At 44.4% G+C, this 14,622-nt stretch overlaps 1 protein-coding gene across 3 annotated transcripts in view; it reads right to left on the reverse strand.

Annotated features, from left to right (window-relative positions):
• INPP1 (inositol polyphosphate-1-phosphatase) overlaps nucleotides 1–14,351 on the reverse strand; it is a 29,665-nt gene extending 15,314 nt beyond the window's left edge. Inside the window, exon 1 of one of the 3 annotated variants that reach the window (XM_059168579.1) lies at nucleotides 14,048–14,351. In XM_059168579.1, the coding sequence (XP_059024562.1) occupies nucleotides 14,048–14,308 (261 nt within the window). In that variant the 5' untranslated portion in view covers nucleotides 14,309–14,351. The remainder of the gene's footprint in view (nucleotides 1–14,047) is intronic. The other 2 variants (XM_059168581.1, XM_059168580.1) reach the window with 2 other exon arrangements.
• Nucleotides 14,352–14,622: the final 271 nt, after the last annotated feature.

A 14,622-nucleotide genomic window follows, 5' to 3' on the forward strand; every position in this document is an offset into this window, starting at 1 on the left:
TGGGTGTGGTGAAAAAACAATGAATACTGTTATGCTGAAAATAAATAAAAAATAAATTTTAAAAAAATCACTACCTGACCGTGGACTTCCTTCCTAAAAAAATCTTTTTTCCCCCTGATCCTCAAGGTAAACCTTGAGGTTTACCATCTTTCCTGGATAATACAATCTCATCTATCATAGTCTACTGATGTCTCTCTTAACTGGCTGCCTTGGCTTGGCTCCTGCCCGAGACCCAGTGCCTCCTGCACTGTGCGCTAGCGCTGCCATAACGCCCGCAGACTGGGCGGCTTATAACCAACAGAAATTACTTTTCTCACAGCTCTGAAGTTCTAAGAGCAAGGTGTCAGCAGGTCTGGTTTCTCTGGAAGCCTCTCTCTGTGACATGCAGATGGCTGTGTCCTCATACAGCCCTTCCTCTGTGCACGAGCATTCCTGGCGTCCCTTCCTCTTTTTAAAAAGACACCAGATTGGTTAGGACTCACCTATATGACCGCATTAACCTTACTCATCTCTTTGAAGGCCCTGTCTCCAAACACAGTCACATCATGAGGCACTGGGGGTTAGGGATTCAACACACAAATCTGGGGGAACTACACCTTATTCCCTAACACCTCTCCTTTAAAGAGAGACCTTGATAATTTTAGCAAATGTCAACAAAATCTATTCCTTTGTCTTTTGTTTTCTGGCCAAACAGAAGTGGAGTGGGATTCTCTTCCCCACTTATATGGTCAATAAATTTAATTCTGTGAGTCAGTCTTTCCTACTAGGAGCCATTCACTTTAACAGCCAAATCTTTAATGATGTAGCGAACACTGAAATAACCTCTCATAAGCCTTACTTGTGACAACATATTTAAAGGCATATTTGATCAGAACAGGTTTATTTTTATTTTAAAGAGTTTATTTTTCAGAGAGAGAGAGAGAGAGAAAACACACAAGCAGTAGTAGAGGCAGAGGGAGAATGAGGCTCCCCATTGAGCAGGGAACCCAGTGCGGGGCTCCATCCTAGGACCCTGGATCATGGCCTGAGCCAAGGGCAGACGCTTAAGCGACTGAGCCACCCAGGCACCCCTCATCAGAACAGATTTAAAGAAGTCACATTCGTCACCATCTCAGACCAAATGTATGTTAACATAAGTATATCACAACGTCAGTTAGAAATAGTCTCTTTAGCTTTTGTGGGATTTTTCATCTCTAGTTGGAGAAATGTTGGATAAATTGAAGTGGGCAAAAAATGCTCTTAAGACTTTTCCTGGAAGCCCAGATCTCTCTACACAGACAAAACTCAATTTTAATCTCTAATCATTCTGTCATTTCATCAAGACAGCACTGTTTTTAAAATCACATTTGATGGGCGCCTGGATGGCTCAGTTTGCTAAGTGCCTGCCTTGGGCTCAGGTCATGATCCTGGAGTCCTGGGATGGAGTCCCATATAGGGCTCCTGTTCAGCAGAGTCTGCTTCTCCTTCTGACCCTCCCCTTCCTGTGCTTTCTCTCTCTGAAATAAATAAAATCTTAAAAATAAATTAAGAAATAAATATCACATTTGAGGGGCGCCTGGGTGGTTCAGTCGGTTCAGCATCTGCCCTTGGCCTGGGTCATGATCTCAGGGTGCTGGGATCGAGCCCCGCATCGGGCTCCTTGCTTAGCGGAGAACCTGCTTGTCCCTTTCCCTCTCCCCCAGCTTCTGCTCTCTCTCAAATAAATACATCTTTAAAAAATGACATTTGAATGGTACATACATATTTCCAATGTGATAAATAGTATAGTGGGGAAGACAAAGGCTCCTGGAGACAAACGTGGGCTCACAGTCTTGCTTGGCCATAAACTAGCCGTGCGGCATCAGGTAATTTCCTTACGCCCTCGGAGCCTCTCTCCTCCTCCGTAATATGAACATACTTTGGTAGCCAGAACATTGTGAAGATCGAATGAGGCCATTTCTGGAAAAGCAGCCAGCGCTAACTTTGCAGACACTGGATCACAACTGACAGCGAGGGCTTTTCAATACAACTTCATGGAAGCCACAGTCACGAGTCCTTACCAGAGAAAATGAGAGGCTGGCAACTTTATGTGGGTCTCCGAAATCTTTTCTGCGAATTTACTAGTCCATTAAATCCCAAAGGCTGGGAGCTACTTGTAATTCGCTGAATGACCCAGAATCAGGTTCCTTTATGTGGGCCAGGTCTGACCACTTCGGTTTCTGGGCGTCTGGCTGGAAACTTGGCTCCCAGAGGCCGAAGGACTACTCTGGCCTCACTGGAGACCATCTGTGGGGTGCTTGGCAGGATCGAAATACTGTCGGGGGGCATTTTGTCAGGATAGTTTGTGTGGATTCGGGGGCCAAGTGTGTCCATTCTTGTGCGAAGAGGCCGGACGTGCCAGAGGCCGGCGATGCCCTTCTCTGCTCACAGTGACAGACGTGGACGTGGATGGGGCCCTCGACAGGACAGCGGGGCCCTCTCGGGAGGAAGCAAGCAGGACACTCACTTCTTCCCGCGGAGAACCCTAACCCATAGCTCGGACACAGCCCACCTCTTCGCGGGAAGGAACCCCCCTCCCCCCAGTTCCCTGAGCAGGGACAGTGTGAAGCTGCCATGTGGCAGGCCTGCGGGACAGTGCTGTGGCCGGGGGAGAAGGCTGGACTCCCAGGAGAAACCCGGGTGCAGACGAGAAGGTGTGTGTGGTGGCCTCTGTCCGGGGCTGCAGGTGTCGGGAGTGTCCCTGGCGGGCACACGACGAGCGGCCGCCCGGGGCTCCGAGGAGCGCACGTGGCTGTTGCCAGGGGAAGCGCACTTGGCCCCTCGGGCTCTGGCCCACACTCTGTGCTGCTCTAAGGACTAGTACAATGGACAGCGGTGGCCGCTCTGGCGGAAGGGAAAGGGGGCAGAAGTGCCCCACACGATGCCGGGGGTGTCCGTCGGCTCATCCCAGCAGCCAGCAAGGCCTAGCCCGCAACTCGCTAAAGGTCGCCTCTCCTGACCCCACTGGGGACTTGCAAATGACTATCCTTTACCCAGGCCAGAGTGGAACTATTCCTTAAGCATCACTAGGTATTTAAATACGACCTTTATGTTGCTGGAAATGAAATTATCTTTCCAGTGGATAACCCATGTTTAACCTTCAGGTACTCGACTGTCTAACATGTCTCAGATCCATCAAGTTGTACAGTGTGGGACCTTCTGTCCTCTTATGGTGCTATTTTACTTCGATCTGTTTGATATTGCTGTCATCAATCCACAGGTTCTAAGTTTAGCATTTAGTAATTGATTTCCCACTGTCTGTCCATTTACACCCTTGCTCTGGGCGGGTTCTTAATTGTCAATGCTGTTCCCCCTGATGACGCCTGTCCCCTGACTTCTATGCCTGATGTTTAACTTACGCTCCCATGATCAGTTCATGGGCAAGAAATCTGAACAGATAACTTTATAAAAGATGATATTCAAACGACCAACAAACATATGGGAAGACAGTCTATCTCATTAGTGATCAGGAAAATGCAACTTAAAATCACAGCAGGGTGCCAATGGATAACTGATGGAATCCTTCAAATGTAAAGCCTAAAAATCTTGAGTTTTGGTGAGGATGTGGAGCAATGAGACTCCTACACCAGGGTGGGAATGAAATTGGTGAAGTTGGTGTTGGAAATCATTTTCCCTGGAGACATATATTGAACAGAAACTCCTGCATGTGTTAAAAGATGCGCACAAGAATGTTTATGAGTAGCATGATTTGTTATGACCTAACACTAGAATAATGCAAACAATCATGGCTAAGAAGGTGAAATAACGTGTGGCATGTTCACATAAGATGATACCAGACAGGGGTGGAATGAATGAATTAGTGCTATAGGCCACAGAATCCCACAGAAACAGCTGAGCGAAAGTGAGCCACAAAATATGCGTATACTGTCCAATTCAATTTATTTGAAGTTTGAAAATAGGTGAGGGGCACCTGGGTGGCTCAATGCTTTAAACCTCTGCCTTCAGTTCAGGTCATGATCTCAGGGTCCTGGGATGGAACCCACATCGGGCTCTCTGCTCAGTGGGGAGCCTGCTTCCCCTCCCACCCCCACCCCGCCCCTCTGCCTGCCTCTCTGCCTACTTGTGATCTGTCAAATAAATAAAATCTTAAAAAAAAAAAAAAAAAGAAAGAAAATAGGTGAAACTAACTTATGGTGTAGGAGGTCACCATGGCGGCTCTCCTTGGAGAAGGAGGAGGAATTATTGACGGGGGGTAGGAAACAGCTTTTAGGCACTGGTAATTCTGAGTCTGAGTGATAGTTGCATGAGTAGGTTGACTTTGCGAATTCATCAAGCTGTGCACTTAGAACCTGCATACTTTCCTGTATTTCTAATTTGCTAAGTATTTTAAAAAGTATGTGTGTAGAGGGAGGGAAAGAGAGAGTGAGAGCGAGAGAGAGAGAGGAGTCTGCTCAACAGCTCGATCCTTCGGGAGCCCTCCCTGACCTTCCTTTGTCTCACGCACCTGGGCCGGGGGAGCAGAGAGGCAGGCCGATCTCTAGCCCGACTCACTGACACATGCACATTGGTTTGCTTATCTGTGCTCTGCCTAGCAGGAGATTTAAAGGTGCGTGTGGTTTCCTATAACTCCAGCACACGCGTGAGAGGTGTTCGATACGTGTGGGCTCTTAGCTCTGCGAACACAGTTTGTTCTCGCAGTATTGTTCACTGTACTTGGCTTTTATCAGCATCACCTGGCGCCACTAGGCACGTGGGCCCACACTTACTGACGTACACGTCTGCACGTATCCTGCACCCACTTACAGAAACAAACCGAAGCCATATCTGCATGACTGTCACCTGAAGCATACCGTGTGCCCGCTCAGAGTCTGAAGTGACGCTTGTCATCTAGGGTGACCTATCTCGACAAGATTACTGTAGTTGATTAAAGACCAAAATAGTAAGTTTAATTTCGTTTTGTTAGAAAAGATGTTAAATATGGGATATAGATGTACAGGTCTACTTAACCTTCACATTTCTCCCTCCCTCCTTCCTGACCTTCAGGTGCCCTTGACATACAGTCTGCTTGCTTCTAAGATGATGAGTCTGTCTCACTGTAGCTCTATCAAGGCTGCTAGTGCACCACAGTGGTCCATATTTTTGCTCCCTGGTGCTGCTTACAGCAAGAGACCACAAAAATGTCCCGTTTCCAATGTTCTGGAAACTTACAAACGGGATCTTGTGCTGAAGCAGCATTTTCCAAATCAGGAAGACCAAAACCTCCTTGGGACACTTGTTAAGAATATAGATATTCAGGGGTGTCTGGGTGGCTCAGGGGTTAAGCATCTGCTTTCAGCTCAGGTCATGATCCCAGGGTCCTGGGGTCGAACCCCACATCAAGCCCCACATCTTACCCCCTGCTCAGCGGGAAGCCTGTTTCTCCATCTCCCACTCCCTCTTCTTGTGCTCCCTCTCTTGCTGTCCCTCTCTCTCTTTCTCTCTCTCTCTCTCTCTGTATGTGTGTGTCAAATAAATAAAAGTAAAAAAAAAAATCTTAAAAAAATACAGATATTTAGACTTTCCCCTAGGATATCTTGATTCAGGAGATCGAGATTGAGGACAGGGAACACTACTTAGTTGATTTTTATCTGACAGTTTAAGGAAACAGGAGGTGCACCAGTCAGCTCTGTGTCCCCTTTGTTACTGAGAAGTAGAACAGGGAATCCTATGGCTATTGCAACCAAGAATGATGGACCTTGGTCAGCAAAGGGTCAACTTACATTGCCTTCTTTGTAACACAAATTAAATGCTGGGAATAACAACAAGAGCAAATGCAAACCCACCTATCTAAGTAGTGTTCCACATCAGCAGAAGCAAAGGTTTCCAGAACTCATTTGAAAACTATGAAAAAGCATTCCATTCAGAAATATTTTTAAATCTGATAGTGATCCCTTTTTAGCCTCTTCTCCATAGTTTGGAACATTTTCACTAAACAGAAACTCCATCCATTTAGAGAGTTTTCTTTCTACTGAATTTCAACTGAGTTTATATACATGGTCAAGGATGTGTTCAAAACCACCTTGGTGTCACAAATCCCACAGACTATGAAAAATAGCAGATTCAGTGTAACTATCTTAACTGAAGAATACATATTTTTAAGAATACAAATGTAATGTATAATGTATATTTCAAGGCAGAAGGAAAAGATAGCAGATGTATGACTTGTAGAAAGAATCTTATCCAGTAGGATACAATTTATACAAGTTGTGGTAATTGTTGATTAGAATCTAGTCTTAATACTCTTCAAATCTGTCTCAATGTTTCCTTTCAAAGGTAACATTTTTCAATAGTTTCATCTTTTTTTCTGAACACCTGCAACACTTACTTTGGCACCAACTCATTTTATTGTGTGCCTCGGCTTCCTGGTATGAAGAGCTTTTGTTTAGACCATAAGAAAGCTGGTTCTTGGGCTCTGCTTTGCCTTAAACCAACCAGGTGTCCCAGGTCCCCCAGAAAGGGACTTGTGTTCCTTATTTTTGTAAACATAAAAAAAGAAAGGAAAGGAGGGACACAGAGCTTGAAGGAGATGATTTCTATGGTCTGTTCTAGTTCAAAACTTCCCTGTTTTTATATTTATTTCCCAAATAAAAGAGGTTGGGGACTATTACCCAGCCGTAAGAAGGAATGAAATTCTGGTACATTCTACAATGTGGATGAACCTTGGAAACATTATGCTAAGTGATAAAAGCCGGACTCAAAAGCACAAATGTTGTATGATTCCACTTATGTGAGGTAACCAGAGTAGCCAAATTTGTAGAGACAGAAAGTAGAATGGTGGTTGGTGAGGCCGGGGGAAGAGGAGAAGGAGGAGTTATTGTTTGATGGGTCCAGAGTATCAGTTTGAGATGAGGAAAAACTTCCAGAGATGGATAGTGGTGATGGTTCATAGCAAAGGGAAAGTACTTAATGCCAGTGAACCATACACTTAAAAATGGTTAAGATAGTAAATTTTATGTTATATCTATTTTACTACAATTTTTTTTTTTTTTTTTTTTTTTTTTTTTGCCCTGGAAAATCTGCCTTTGATTTCTTTTTTTTTTTTTTTTTTTTTTTTTTTTTATAAACATATATTTTTATCCCCAGGGGTACAGGTCTGTGAATCACCAGGTTTACACACTTCACAGCACTCACCAAATCACATACCCTCCCCAATGTCCATAATCCCACCCCCTTCTCCCAAACCCCCTCCCCCCGGCAACCCTCAGTTTGTTTCGTGAGATTAAGAGTCACTTATGGTTTGTCTCCCTCCCAATCCCATCTTGTTTCATTTATTCTTCTTCTACCCACTTAAGCCTCCATGTTGTATCACCACTTCCTCATATCAGGGAGATCATATGATAGTTGTCTTTCTCTGCTTGACTTATTTCGCTAAGCATGATACGCTCTAGTTCCATCCATGTTGTTGCAAATGGCAAGATTTCATTTCTTTTGATGGCTGCATAGTATTCCATTGTGTATATATACCACATCTTCTTGATCCATTCATCTGTTGATGGACATCTAGGTTCTTTCCATAGTTTGGCTATTGTGGACATTGCTGCTATAAACATTCGGGTGCATGTGCCCCTTTGGATCACTACATTTGTATCTTTAGGGTAAATACCCAATAGTGCAATTGCTGGGTCATAGGGCAGTTCTATTTTCAACATTTTGAGGAACCTCCATGCTGTTTTCCAGAGTGGCTGCACCAGCTTGCATTCCCACCAACAGTGTAGGAGGGTTCCCCTTTCTCCGCATCCTCGCCAGCATCTGTCATTTCCTGATTTGTTGATTTTAGCCATTCTGACTGGTGTGAGGTGATATCTCATTGTGGTTTTGATTTGTATTTCCCTGATGCCGAGTGATATGGAGCACTTTTTCATGTGTCTGTTCGCCATCTGGATGTCTTCTTTGCAGAAATGTCTGTTCATGTCTTCTGCCCATTTCTTGATTGGATTATTTGTTCTTTGGGTGTTGAGTTTGCTAAGTTCTTTATAGATTCTGGACACTAGTCCTTTATCTGATATGTCGTTTGCAAATATCTTCTCCCATTCTGTCAGTTGTCTTTTGATTTTGTTAACTGTTTCCTTTGCTGTGCAAAAGCTTTTGATCTTGATGAAATCCCAGTAGTTCATTTTTTCCCTTGCTTCCTTTGCCTTTTGCGTTGTTCCTAGGAAGATGTTGCTGCGGCAGAGGTCGAAGAGGTTGCTGCCCGTGTTCTCCTCAAGGATTTTGATGGATTCCTTTCGTACATTGAGATCCTTCATCCATTTTGAGTCTATTTTTGTGTGTGGTGTAAGGAAATGGTCCAATTTCATTTTTCTGCATGTGGCTGTCCAATTTTCCCAGCACCATTTATTGAAAAGGCTGTCTTTTTTCCATTGGACATTCTTTCCTGCTTTGTCGAAGATTAGTTGACCATAGATTTGAGGGTCTATTTCTGGGCTCTCTATTCTGTTCCATTGATCTATGTGTCTGTTTTTGTGCCAGTACCATGCTGTCTTGATGATGACAGCTTTGTAATAGAGCTTGAAGTCCGGAATTGTGATGCCACCAACGTTGGCTTTCTTTTTCAATATCCCTTTGGCTATTCGAGGTCTTTTCTGGTTCCATATAAATTTTAGCATTATTTGTTCCATTTCTTTGAAAAAGATGGATGGTACTTTGATAGGAATTGCATTAAATGTGTAGATTGCTTTAGGTAGCATAGACATTTTCACAATATTTATTCTTCCAATCCAGGAGCATGGAACATTTTTCCATTTCTTTGTGTCTTCCTCAATTTCTTTCATGAGTACTTTATAGTTTTCTGAGTATAGATTCTGTGTCTCTTTGGTTAGGTTTATTCCTAGGTATCTTATGGTTTTGGATGCAATTGTAAATGGGATTGACTCCTTAATATCTCTTTCTTCTGTCTTGCTGTTGGTGTAGAGAAATGCAACTGATTTCTGTGCATTGATTTTATATCCTGACACTTTACTGAATTCCTGTATAAGTTCTAGCAGTTTTGGAGTGGAGTCTTTTGGGTTTTCCACATATAGTATCATATCATCTGCGAAGAGTGATAATTTGACTTCTTCTTTGCCGATTTGGATGCCTGCTGAGCACTTGGGGCTCAATCCCAGAACCCTGGATGTTGACCTGAGCCGAAGGCAGAGGCTTTAACCCACTGAGCCACCCAGGTGCCCCCTCTCTGTTCTTTCTTGCATGCACACGTACTCTCTCTCAAATAAATAAATAAAATAAAAAATAAAAATGCATTTCTCAAACCTATTAATTTTATTTTTTACTCTTTAAAAATTGTAGTAAAATATTTCCTTTTGTTGTTGTTGAATAGCAGTGGTGATAATGGACATCCCTGCCGTGTTCCTGACTAGGGATGTCCATTATCACCACTGCTATTCAACAACAACAAAAGGAAATATTTTACTACAATTTTTAAAGAGTAAAAAATAAAATTAATAGGTTTGAGAAATGCATTTTTATTTTTTATTTTATTTATTTATTTGAGAGAGAGTACGTGTGCATGCAAGAAAGAACAGAGAGGGGGCACCTGGGTGGCTCAGTGGGTTAAAGCCTCTGCCTTCGGCTCAGGTCAACATCCAGGGTTCTGGGATTGAGCCCCAAGTGCTCAGCAGGGAGCCTGCTTCCTCCTCTCTCTCTGCCTGCCTCTCTGCCTACTTGGGATCTCTGCCTGTCAGATAAATAAATAAACAAACAAACAAACAAATAAAATTTAAAAAAAGAAAAAGAAAAAAGAAAGAAAGAGCAGAGAGAGCACCAGCAGGGTGGGGAGGAGCAGAAGCAGAGGGAGAAGCAGACTCCCCACTGAGCAAGGAGCCCAACACAGGACTCAATCCCAGAACCCTGGGGTCACAACCTGAGTTGAAGGCACATGTGTAACTGACTGAGCCACCCAGAAGGCCCCAAAAATGCACATTTTAAAAACTGCTTGCATTTGTCATCTACCTAATGAGGGCATAATAAATATTTGTTGATTGAATGGAAAAAACGAGGCTGGGGAGGGGCATAAAAATTGTTGAAAGAAGGGCACTAGGCTATTGCTTTGAAGTTGATTTTTTACAGGAATCGTGCTGGTTTTTAACACTGAGATTCTATGTTCCTATGCAGTGGTTTGGGTGTGGGTGGAGGATTAATGGACATTATGAGGGCCTAAGCGACCCCATCCAAGCCAGCCTGGGGGGAACCATTATTCTCTAATAGGCTATAGATCCCTTGAGAGCAGGATACACATTTTTTTTCCATCTCCTCATGACACACAGTGGGAATTTTATTAGTCAACTGATTTCTATTTCATTGGAGATAAACATGTTTAAAAGGATTGTCTTCCACCCAAGTTCATCTGTAAGGGATTACTCGTGCAAGTTTTCAGATTATAACTGTTAGAGAATGTGATTCAAAGGAGTTCTTCACAGGTTTTTTGGAAGATGGCTATTTTTTTTTCACTATAATGATAAAATAACATGACCAAAATACATTCTCTGATTATTAGGGAAGCAAAGGTCATAGGTCATGTTATATATAATTTTTTGCAAACTGGGTTTAGCAGGATACCTCGTGTCATTCTACTTCCACTTTGTAGAGGCAAAGTTGATTTTTAACAGATATTTACTAGTGTTGAATAAATCAATACCCAATATTGAATGTAACATTTGCTTTTAAAGAAACACAAACTAATAAAAGAATATAGTTCTTTTATTTGAAAAGTTCAAAATAGTAAAAAACATAAATGGTTCAGTAGAGCCAATAGGTAAATCTACTAAATTCTCTTGCATTCTTGCTAATCCTGCACCATGGATAACTGTCTAAGCTGGGTAATATTTATCTTCTTGATCTGATTCTTTATTGCTATCTCCCTTATTAATGATGCTAGCCATCAGCCATATCTTTTTAAAAGATTTTATTTATCCCTCTGAGAAAGAGAGAGAGCCCACCAGCAGAGGGAGAAGCAGGCTCCTCACTGAGCTAGGAGCCAGCCCTGGGACTTGATCCCAGGACCTGGAGATCATGACCTAAACCCAAGGCAGACGCTCAACCATCTGAGCCCCCCAGGTGCCCCAACCATCAGCCATTTTTTTAAAAACAAACCTGATATTCCCAGATCAAACCGGGATTATTGCAAACTCCTAAAAAAAACCCAAAAAACAAAAAACCCTGAGAAGTGTTCTAGAATTTGGAAGATGAGATGCTATTTAAAAAGCAGCAGATAATGAAAAATTATGACTTCACTGTAACTAAATTAGGCTCTCCTTTAGCAATATTAGAGACCAGTTTCCTTTGGTCATTTGAATTTAACTCTTTTGCTAGTAGTTTTAACTCTAATTAGCACTGTGGGAAACCTACCATCATAGCTCTGTAAAGGACAGGCTTAAGTATCTATTGATTAAGTTAGCAAACATTTACATTAATTTAAACTTGGATAATTGTTAGGAGATTTTAAATATCTAGTTGATTAAAAAAAAAGCCAGTAAACAACCCTCTCCACCCCTCAAAAGAAAACAAGAGAAATAAAGAAAAGGAATGGAGAGAGAAGAAAAGGAAAGAAAACTCTGACCCTTTCCATTGTGGTAATTCATCTTAACAAATTCTTTTATAGTTGTTTAATATTCTGTTTTTTGCTTATTTGTTTTTATATAAAACTGACCATACTTTATGCTCCCCCAAAACTTTCTTTTTCTTTTTTGGATGGGGTTAGGTCATTTTAATAAAAGTTCTAAAGAAGTTACTAAAATTTACGAGCTTGTCTTCTCTAGTTAGGAGCACAAAAGGGATAGAAAATAAATCTGTTATATGAAAGAGAAATGATCAAGCACAGTATTTTGCTGTGGTTTACTAGTCACAAGAGTCTACATTAAAAGCCCATTAATAAAAGGTTCCTATAACATTAGAGGACTTGAACTAACATTGCATATAAAAGAGACTAAACATGCAAAAATGTTTGCTAGGTTCACTCACCAGGAAGCCTAACTACAAAACATACAAGTTTCAGGTTTCTTAAAAGGGGGACATCATCATATTAGTAAAACCACAGCTTCCATTTAAGAACATTTTATGCACAGGAATGAGAAGAGGTTATATCAGCTCTTCATTACAGCAGCGTTATTTCCCACCTGTGCTTTCCAACCTCACCTTTTAAAAAAAATTTTATCATTTCACCCATTTGAAGTATCATCTCCTAAACTTAGAGATTCTGATTCAGAAAGTCTCAAGTTGCAACCCTGGAATCTTTTTAAACCACTTTCATTTCCTCCTCCCCCAGCTGTCCACCATCTGAAGTAATTTTTTAATTAGGCAAATTTGGGAAACTACGCTAACCACAAGAGATGGGAAGCAAAATGCTGTCAACTCTGCTCTTGTTTCTAAACTCTAAACCAAACAAAAACAGCAATGTACAGAGTTTGATTAGCTTCACTACAAGATGAAAAGTATTTTAACAAAGACATTTATGAAGGAGACATACCTAGAAAAAGTTCTCATATATACTGTCCTCACCTTTAATAAATGAAAACATTTGTTTTTATTAGTCACTTTATAAAACATAATTGTTTTTTTACACAATTTACCTACAAGATGAAGGAGAAAAAGACCTTTCCTAATTGTTATCAGAGACAGAAATAAAAGAAGTAGATATATAACGAATAATTTTATAACTTTCATTTCAGAGTCCTTGTATGTCTAATAATGTCATTTTCTTTCTGGACTAGCACAAGTATAGTTATAATTTAAATCTGTAATGAGATACTTTACATCAAATGGCAAGTGAGGCATAACCTCCAAGCACGTGGCGGTTTAGTCCAAAAGCATGGATAGAAACGGTAGCTTATTTTATGCAAAAAGTGTAACCTTATGCACCTTATGCAATCGTCTTCATGACCAACAACTAACTTTAGGAGGAGTAGAAAAATCCACAAAAGTTTAAAAATAAAGCAGCTTCTAAATAAGAATTCAGGGGTGCCTGGGTGGTTCAGTGGGTTAAAGCCTCTGTCTCAGCTAAGGTCATGATCCCAGGGTCCTGGGATCAAGCCCCATATCGGGCTCCCTGCTCCGCAAGGAGCCTGCTTCCTCCTCTGTCTCTTCCTGCCTCTCTGCCTACTTGTGATCTCTGTCTGTCAAATAAATAAATAAAATATTGTTTAAAATAAATAAATAAATATATATATATATATAAGAATTCAAACAAATACATGTTGAGAAATGAACTCTTCCCCTCCCTTTCATTTTTTCCTTTATATTCCCTATTTTTAAAGAGAAAAATGAGGTCAATTAGTTAATGCATCAGTGAATGGTGGTTCAGTGAATTATTTTCATCATTAGACTGTTATAGGGCTGAGCAGGACTGATCCTTAAACTTGTTTGATTTCAAAGTTGGGAATCACAGGAAAAGGACCAAAAAAATGTTTATTCGACGTGTGGGATTCCTGAGTGGTCTGTCCACGCAGCCTTAACCCGCCGTTCTTTTGAAGTCAATTCCGGTCGCACAGTGGGCAAGGTCCTGCTTATTCGACGCCTTAAAATTAGCTTTAGAGGTGGAAACCTCCAAAATGCACACCTAAGTGTGCACACGCACTCTTCACGCACAGACGAAATAATCGGGGTTTCTGGGTCCCCCCCCCCCCGCCATGCTCTCGGTGTCGAACGGCGCCAGAGACCGGCCAGCCCCCGTCGAGTGTCCCCTCGTGTTCCGGTCACAGCGACCGGGAAGCCCGTCCCGAGCCCGCCTCTCCCCCAGCGGAGACGCACCCGGCCTCGCGGCCTCGCGCAGGTGCGGCGCCGGGGGGCGGGGGCGCGGCCTCCCCCGGAAGCCCCGCGGCCGCTCGAGCATCCCCAGGGCGGGGGGGACCCGACGCTGCGCCGCGCCTGCTGGGCCGCCCCCGCCCGCCCCCCCGGGAAACGCTCAGGACCGTCGGGTCTTCATGCGGCCCTTTGCCGGCCTCGCCCACCCCCGTGTCTCCGGGGTCCCGCGGCCGCGCGGGGGTCGAGCCGGGCCCGCGCGGGGAAGCTCGGAGCCGCCCGGCGCCCGCGCACTCACCTGCCTCCGCAGCGGCGGGACGCGGGGCCGCAGACCCGGGCGGGACGCGGGGGCGCGCGGGAGGAGGAGGGCGCGTGCCCTGCGCGGGGCTGCGGCGGCGGCGGCGCTTCCCTCCGGAGACGGAAGAGGCGGGCGAGGAGAGCAGGAAAGCGCGGCGGCGGCGCGGGGCGGCGGGGGCGCGGGCTCCGCGCGGGGGGCAGGAGCGCGGCGGGGCCGCCGCGGGGAGGTGCCCGGTCGTCCCCGGCGCGCGGACCTCAGCATCCGCCGGGGCCGCCCCTCGGCTCCCGGGCCCGCGGCGTGGGTGCGGCGTGACGCTCGCGGCTCGGGGGCGCGGGCGGGGCCGGGGCATCCCACGCGGGCCGAGGCCGGCGTCCGCGACGTCACAAGGGGCGCGGGACGATCCGGGGCGGGCGCTGGGAGGGCGAGCGCGCCCGGGGCCCCTCACGCGCGGTTCCGGTCCCTCCCCGCAGCCGCCCCGAGGCGCCGGGGCCGCTCCCTCGTGCGTTCCCGCGCGCGGCTCCGGGAGGGCGGCTCGGGGAGGGTCGGCGGCGGAGGACAGGGCTTCCCGCCGCGGC

The sequence above is a fragment of the Mustela lutreola genome, chromosome 3, assembly GCF_030435805.1.
Source record: "Mustela lutreola isolate mMusLut2 chromosome 3, mMusLut2.pri, whole genome shotgun sequence".
NCBI classification, from domain to species: Eukaryota; Metazoa; Chordata; class Mammalia; order Carnivora; family Mustelidae; genus Mustela; species Mustela lutreola.